This window comes from Protopterus annectens, chromosome 9.part0 (assembly GCF_019279795.1).
Source record: "Protopterus annectens isolate FY-2018-M chromosome 9.part0, PAN1.0, whole genome shotgun sequence".
Classification (NCBI taxonomy): Eukaryota; Metazoa; Chordata; order Ceratodontiformes; family Protopteridae; genus Protopterus; species Protopterus annectens.
The window spans coordinates 1,689,791,652-1,689,800,364 of record NC_056743.1 but is presented as its reverse complement, the minus strand read 5'-3'; the positions used below and the strand labels follow the sequence as shown (position 1 = coordinate 1,689,800,364).

Below are 8,713 nucleotides of genomic sequence, written 5' to 3'. Positions count from 1 at the left end.
GCGCATGTCAGGTAAGTGTGCGATTGTGTGTAGGTTAGGGTTAGGGGGTGGGTTAGGTGTGTTAGGGTTAGGGCGTGGGTCAGGTAAGTGTGCGGTTGTGTGCACGTTAGGTTAGGGGGCAGGTTAGGTGAGTTAGGGTTAGGGCACAGGTGAAGTGAGTGTGCGATAGTGACGGACCTTAGGGTTAGGGTCGGGTTAAGGTAAGTAAATAGCTAGTAGTGTATGTAAAGTTTAGTTTAGGTTTAGGTGTAGGATTTTAAGTGTATGTGTGTGGATTGCTGTTTTTTGTGTGTGTTTGTGTTGTGTGTATGTTTCTCGGAATAGCGATTTTCTTTCCCTGGGAAAAAAATCGCTATTCTGACTGTTCGATGTTTGCGGATTTCGGTGTTTAGGGTTCGATATTATAACATTCGATCTTTGTAGATTTCGATGTTATAATATAGACCCACTATATGGCAGGTGTAGTACACGTGCCTGTCCGCATGAACAGATGCCACCGTCAACACAGCGACATTCTCACAGGGACACACACACACACACACACACACACACACACACACACACACACACACACACACAGTGACACACTTGGCAGGGCCAGGAATACAACCCACCACTAGTGAGATTGTCAGAACACATTATTGTGCAGGTATCACATACACCACAGGGGTCATACAGAGGTGATATGGTCAAAGGGTATGGGGAGGTGTCTGACATCAGACAGCGTGCTTCAGTATGCCAATTGTGATTGTAGTGAGTGTGGATGTGATCTCATCACACTTTTGGTGTTTAGTGTACTGCCACCTATGTGGTAATTTGTGGGTATATGTTTTTCCCAAAGGGGATAACTATATATTTCTTGGCAGTAAGCTTGAGTCCATGGCTCTGGCACCAAGCATCTGTTTCTGTAAGGCTGTGATATATACTAGGGCCACCATATAAGACATTTGCAAAACTCACTCCACATTGGGACCAGGTGACTCTCACACACCTGTCATGTCTGAGAGTAGAACCCCTACTTAACTAGTTAATTACACTATGGCACTACACATTTATAGTATGCTCCACACTGGAGTACTCCTTCCCCAAAGGTGTATATCACATTGGATGACATCAGTAGGATTGCAAAAGTACGCTATTTGAAATGTACTGAGTGTCACTAGTATAAAATACATTGCTCTCTACACAGATATGAAACACACACAAAGCATCCACAACTGACATGTGTGGGTTTACAACCCCTAACACAGTTTTATATCACAGTACAGCATGGAGCTGCTATAGGATGCACCACTGGGATTACTGGAGAGCTCCTTCTCCAAAGGTGTATTTCACAATGAATGACATCAGCAGGATTGCCAAAGTATGCCATTTGACATGTATTGAGTGTGACTAGCCTAAAATGCATTGCTCCCTACACAGACATTGAAACACACACAAAACATCTACAACCGACATGTGTGGGTATAGAGCCCCTAACAGAGGTCTATATCACACTTCAGCAGTACGCAGGTATGGCACACACTGCAGAAATTATTGGGCTACATCTTTCCCAGAGGTGTATTTATAGGTGGATGACATCAGCAGCCTTGCCAAAGTAGAGCATATGAATTGTATGGAGTATGACTACCCTAAAAAGCATTGGTCTCTACACAGGCAAGGTCAGACAGACACACACACAAACACAGACACACACACTTGCCAAGTCTGGGACTAGAGCACCTACCTAACAAATTTATCATACTACAGCAGTACACAGTTTTATAGGATACGCTATGGAGATTAATGGACTAAAATCTCCCCAGAGGTGTATTTTTAGGTGGATGACATCAGCAGCCTTACCAAAGTAGTGCATTTAAATTGTAGGAGGTGTGACTACCCTAAAATGCATTGCTGTATACACAGACAGACAGACACACACAGTTGCCAAGGCAGGGGTTATAACTCCTACCTAGCTAGTTTCTCACACTGCAGTAGTACACAGTTATGGGGTGCGCCATGGAGATTACTGGGATGTACCCTTACCAGGGATGTATTTCTAGACGGATGACATCAGCAGCATTACCAAAGCAGAGCATTTCAATTGTAGGGAGTGTGACTACCCTAAAAAGCATTGTTCTCTACACAGACAGACTCGCATGCAAACACATACACAGATTTAAAGGCTGGGGTTAGAACTCTTACCTAACTAGTTTATCACACTACAGCAATACACAGTTGTGGAACATGCCACAAAGATTACTAGGACACAACTTTCCCAGGCATGTATTTCTAGGTGGATAACATCAGCAGCCTTTCCAAAGTAGAGCATTTCAATTGCAGGGAGTGTGACTACCCTAAAAAACATTGCTCTCTATACAGACAGACTCAAACAGACACACACGCACACACACTTGCCAAGGCTGGAGTTAGAACTCTTACCTAACTAGTTTATCACACTACAGCAGCACGCAGTTATGGGACATGCCACGGAGATTACTGGGATGCATCTCTCCCAAAAGTGTATTTCACAGTGGATGACATCAGCAGGCTTGTCATAGTGGGGCTATGGGGAGGGCAATGTATTTGCATGGGCCATAACCCATTCATCTAGGGGTTGACACACCACATGTGGGTACAACCTGGGTCATATTTCACAGGTATGTGTATACAGCTGCTAGATGACTACTTCCTTGAACATTCATGTTGCACAGCTGGCACGTGCGCCACATACTCTGTAATGCTGACAGATACCGGTGCCTAGTATCTGCAGTGAGTGACATCTGATCCTCATGTGGTTGTGGCCCTTTGGCTGTGTGCTGGGTGGGACAGGCCTGGATGGCTCCTTGGCACAGTCACCCTCTTTCACACATTTATGTATATCTACCTTTGGCTTATTATAGTGTGTTGTCCTTACATATATGCCTGTATTCCTATCCACTGTGTGTGCAAAGCATGAGTGGTGCATACTGAGGAGTGCCTGCACTAACATTTGAGGCTGCCAGATATGTCTGGTCCACTGGTGTTTGCAGACATGGTCTTCATGTGTTTATTTGTGTGAGCGTGCCCAATATGACCTTTCAGTAAGTTGTTGACTGACATTGCCCTTATTTCTCTAAGTGTGTGGGCATGCCCAGTATGGCCGTCTGTATTGAATGTGTGGATTGAGTCCAGGTAGTTTGTACTGCAGTGCTGACCTTTGTGTTGTACACCTACAGGTAGCATGCTGTCTCTGCAGGGTATCTGTCGATCATTTGTTATGGACTGTTACTACATTTCTGCATAGGATGGGGGGCACACCTGACTATTTCTACATTTCTACACAGGATTGGGGGGCACACCTGACTGTTACTACATTTTTATGTAGGATGGGGGGACACACCTGACTATTTCTATGTTTCTACACAGGATTGAGGGAGCACACCTGACTGTTACTACATTTCTATGTCAGATGAGGAGACACACCTGACTATTTCTATATTTCTACACAGGATTGTGGGAGAGGTACACCTGACTGTTACTACATTTCTACATAGGATGGGGGGCACACCTGACTATTTCTACATTTCTACACAGGATTGGGGGGCACACCTGACTGTTACTACATTTTTACGTAGGATGGGGGGACACACCTGACTATTTCTATGTTTCTACACAGGATTGAGGGAGCACACCTGACTGTTACTACATTTCTACATCAGATGAGGAGACACACCTGACTGTTTCTACATTTCTATACAGGATTTGGGGGCACACCTGACTGTGACTACATTTCTAGGTAGGATGGGGGGCACACCTGACTATTTCTATGTTTCTACACAGGATTGGGGGGCACACCTGACTGTGACTACATTTCTACATTGGATGGGGGGGCACACCTGACACTTGTTCACATTTGCTAGGACTGTACTGATATGTCAGATACTCCATTTCAGTCTGTAGTCTTACCTATCGTGCTGACTAGAGGCATGCCAGTGTACTACAGATCTTAGCTTTTAATTACCTACACATTAGTTTCTGACTTCTTGCCCTTCAGAACTGACATCCTACTGCCTGACCTGCTGCAGTCTATCTGTGTAGGCCTGGGGGGAGGTTACCCATAGGCCTCATTCAGAGGCCATAGCACAGCCTTTGTTTGTGTTTGTCTACACCTGTCCTGCTGGCTGTGACTGTTGTTGGGTATGTGACCCCTCCCCGACTGGCATGTGTGAGTCATTTACCTTGTGGGTGTCCCAGTATTGAGGGTGGTGCTGCAGGGCTGCCTATATTGGATGCACATAGTACTCTCCCTACACATGGTTAGGCACAGGTAGTGTAATGTTTGGCATCCCTTTTACTGTATGTGAGAGTCAGAGAGATGTGTTATTCCCTGGGTCCCTCCTGTGTCAGTGTATGTGCTATGTGTTGCCTTTTTGCCAAGGCCAGGGCATACTGGGCATGCCTCCTTCTGCCTACTGGGGCAGGCTCAGGTTGTTCCTCCGAGTCACTCTGTGCCTATGCAGGCCTTGGCAATGGTGGGGGGCTGTGTGGCCCTGCCCTGTGGTGTTCCTGCTGCAGCTGTTTCCACAGGGTCATATTGTGTAGCATGGCAGATACAAGGACAATTTGGGTACATGTAGCTGGTGAGTACTGCAAGGCTCCACCGGATGTGTCCAGGCACCGGAACTGTGACTCGAGCATCCCAAACACATGCTCAACTATAATACTGGTCTGTGTGTGTGCCTCATTATGGAGTTCTTGTTCGGGTGTGTGTGCATTTCTGATGGGTATCATCAGTCATGGCTCCAGTGCATATCCAGCATCCCCCACTAGGTGACTGTCAGGGATGTCCCCACTGGCAAATCTCTGGTACAGCTACATCAGATGCCAGATGTGGGAATCGTGATAGCTTTCAGGGCAGCCAGCATGCACATTCATTATTATGCCCTGGGCATCACACACAACCTGGCAGTTGATGGAGGGGAAGCCCTTGCAGTTGATGTGAACCCTACCCCGATCACCAGGTGGTGCTTTGATGCATATGTTCATGCAGTCTATAGCACCCACTACCTCAGGGTATTCTGCTATTTGGTGGAACAGTTGCATATTGCTGGCTAATGCCTCACGGGTGTTGGGGAAATATACTTGCTCACCGACATGTGCTGACATGGCATCCAGGAACTGGTGGAGTACCCTGGATGCTGATGCCTGTGAAATCCCCATCATATCCCCAGTTGGCCTTTGGAAGGTACCTGTAGCTAGTATTCTTAGGTCTACACATAGCTTGGTATCCACTGGTATGGGTTTCCCTCTGTTAGTTCTGTGTGTGAGGTGTGGCCGGCACAGCTCAACAATTTGCTGTAGGAGGTCCCTGTCCACCCTTTAGTGCTCCACTATCTCCAGCTCATGTAGCCCCTGGTAGGTTACCCTCGGTCTGTACACTCTTCTCCATCTCCTCACTGTGGGTTGGTGGACAGCATTCACATCCTCACCACCCTCAGCCTCTTCCACAAGTTGTTGTATGATAGCTATTGCAGCCCCTATCATTTTGCTTTTGTGAGTGTTAAAAGTTCCCCGCTTGTTTACACTGGTGGTGTAGAGTGTGGGAAAAAACAGAGGGGAAGGTGTTTGCCAAGTTTATAGTAGTGTCCTGGGCTGGGCTAGTCTGCTACCTGTGTAATTAGCTGATTCTGATACATTTCACCTGCCAGCTAAGCTAGTTCTCCTTGATTACCTTCCTACTGCTATTTTCCCTTCCCATTGCCTCCCTGTTTAAGCCCAGGGGTGCGCCAGGCAAACAGAGTGCTCAAATATGCACACTGCTGCTATTTCCTGTTTTATCTTCTTTTTTCGTCCTGTAAAACCCAATCCACGGCATGCACACTCACTTAGGCTTTGTAATGAGTGCTAGGCAGGTTTAGACACACCCCCTAGCTTAGCTGTGCTAAGCTAGGAGCAAACCAGAGCCACAGAGCTCCAATCTACTTACAGTATGCCTGACACCCCCCCCCATGATGTCAGCTAATTCCTAGGCTTGCACCAAGCTGTTCCTACTCTTACACTGTTGGGACCTGACTCACATGCTGTGGAAAACTGGGATTCACTATCCTTCCCCTCATTTGCATAGGATTGCCTGCTAATGCATAGTTACATGTCTCACACTGAGCCTCTCCCCTTAGCAACCACTACTCACTGGCCATGTTGTCTTCTGCCTGCCATTGACTTACATGGCAGAATACTGATTTTAGTTTGAATGCTTAATTTAGGTTCATTTTGTTATTTTCCCCCAATCCCATTTGCGAGCCGCTGCCCTCAGCTTAAACAGCGGAGATCGGCTAAAAAAAAATAAAAGTTGATTTTTTTTATTTGTTTTTATGTCTGCAATGCCAATGGCCTTATACTTGGCCATTGGCATGCTTGCTACATGATATGCAGCCTTTATTTGGAGCTGTCATAGCTCTGTTTTGGATTTTGCAAAAATGTACTTGATTACTAACTGAGTACATTTCTGCAGATAGCACTAGTCCTGCATGGACTGTTGCAAGCTTCCTGGATTGCAAAATCACCTCATTTGCATAGATTTATCCTGCAAATGAGGTGATTTGCATACCAGGCCTTAGTCCATGCAGGATTAGTGCAGGAGATCTCATGCACACCCCTGCAGGCTGTTCCTGGATCGCACGGCAGACATATTGCCTGCTTGAGCTCCTGCACCGATCTTGCACTTCGTGGAAGCTTTTGAGAATCCGGGGGAATGCTTAGTTCTATGGGAGAAATAAGATTCATAAGTTCATAACATCAAACCATATACAAGCAAAGCTTTGATATGCACAGCAGGACACTGAATCTTGTTCTGTTAAGATATGATTGTGAGATCTGATTTATAGATGACAGTATTCGGCACACACAAATTACTCTGAGATAGCTCACATTATTCATTATTTTTAATGCTTCTATTAATTTTGATTTAAATGAATGGTTCTTCTGCCTGTTTCATTGCTTTTGTTGCAGTACAATTATTTGTTTGCATACAAGTGTTTCTGTTAATGTTTAAAGCTTTTGCTTCTCTTTGTATACTGCTACCTTTTCAGCATATATCACTGCCTAATACAGTGTAGGAAATCATTGTAACCAATAAAGAATACATGTTAGTAAAATTCATATAAATCAAACAGATACAATTTTCACACTAACACACTCAAATGCAAGTACTATGTCTTTAGTAATGATGATTTTTCATTGAACAAAACTCAGCTGGTTCCACAGTGTGGTCCCGAAATCAGTGATCAGTATTCATGTTGTTCAGTTACTTTTAATCTTTTACTTTCTTTACTAGGAAGGCATAAGTACTTGGACAGTACTTTATAAACAGATTTTCAGCCAAGGTATTGCTTCCTGCTACAATCTGCTTTTTTGCTTTATGGTTCATATAATTATATAAATGTAAACCATAGGAGTCTTCAAAAGTGGGAATTTCTTTCCAGACTTCAAAGTACTTTTGCCACACTGACCAGTGAATTGGATAAAAACGAGATGGATGTAAGAAAGTCAGATTCCTGGCATCACATCTAAAATCTTGTACCTTGATGTAGAGTGGAAGGGGACATGATTGCCTTATCATACGTGTTATTAAGTTAGGACCTTGATACCCCCAAATGTTACCATTGTAGTGCAGAACAAAATCTTTCATGCAGTCCATAATATATGAATGATGCTTTTGAAATCCAAGCACTCCATTAGAGACAGCATCACTTGATTCACTAGCCAAAAAATTTTCTTCAGGTATTTTTTTAGTGCTAATAACATCGGTGTCAAAATAAAACCCTCCTTTTTTCCAGAGAAGCACAAGTCTGTAGCCATCTGAAGTGGTTTGAATCCAGTAAGGTTCTTTATAAATGGTATCCTGTAATAAACAATAAATAAAATAATGTAAATGTTATTTTCTTTATACTTACATATAAGAAGAGTGATGCAAGGAAGGTTAAGGGATATAAACAGCTAGAGGCAACTAATTAATATGACAGCTTCTTTAAGGAAATTAGTACGATTTTTAGTGCTCCTATGTAATTTTGAAGCCCATATATACATACATCACCCAAGAAGGAAATGATGGCTCAAGCTCATGTCGAATTCAACTGCAAAACTACAGAAAATAATTTTATTCATACATACCAGATGAGTCACATACTTACCTCATCTCTTTAGAAGGCACCTTTTTAAATGCAGAACAATACTAACTAACTAACTAACTAACTAACTAACTAACTAACTAACTAACTAACTAACTAACTAACTAACTAACTAACCAAATAACTAACCAAATACATAATTATGCATTAATGTAAAGCAAAATATACTATTGCTGAAAATATGAAAATCTAAACACTCTTTTCTGTCATCATGTTTTTTCACTAACCTCTGCCTTCTTAATTTGTATAATTACTTCTGTGGTATCTATGCATTTGGTGTACAAAATACCCACAATGCTGTATTTTGTCATTTTTAGCAAAAGTGGACCAGAAAGATCCCATACCATGTCTAGCAGTTTTCATATAAGCTCTTGATCGAGGACATAGCAATGTGTATAGCTGTTGCAAAATCTTCCTACTTTGGTTATAACAATGTAACCAGTTAGTATGTGCTGTGATATATCTCTTCTCACTCCAGTAATATGTGTCTTCAATGAGACACTAGTGTCTAGTGAAACATCACTGAGGCCTCTTCAATCACAATTACCTTCTGTTTTAGAACAGTA

The 8,713-nt window shown here is 43.3% G+C and overlaps 1 protein-coding gene across 1 annotated transcript; it reads right to left on the bottom strand.

Annotated features, from left to right (window-relative positions):
• Positions 1-6,919: 6,919 nt before the first annotated feature.
• Positions 6,920-7,867, bottom strand: LOC122810762 (alpha-1,4-N-acetylglucosaminyltransferase-like; the record flags this gene model as incomplete). Its single annotated transcript, XM_044082323.1, has 1 exon — positions 6,920-7,867. A coding segment is annotated over one exon (597 nt), but the record flags the coding sequence as incomplete, so codon positions are not given.
• Between the last annotated feature and the right edge of the window lie 846 nt (positions 7,868-8,713).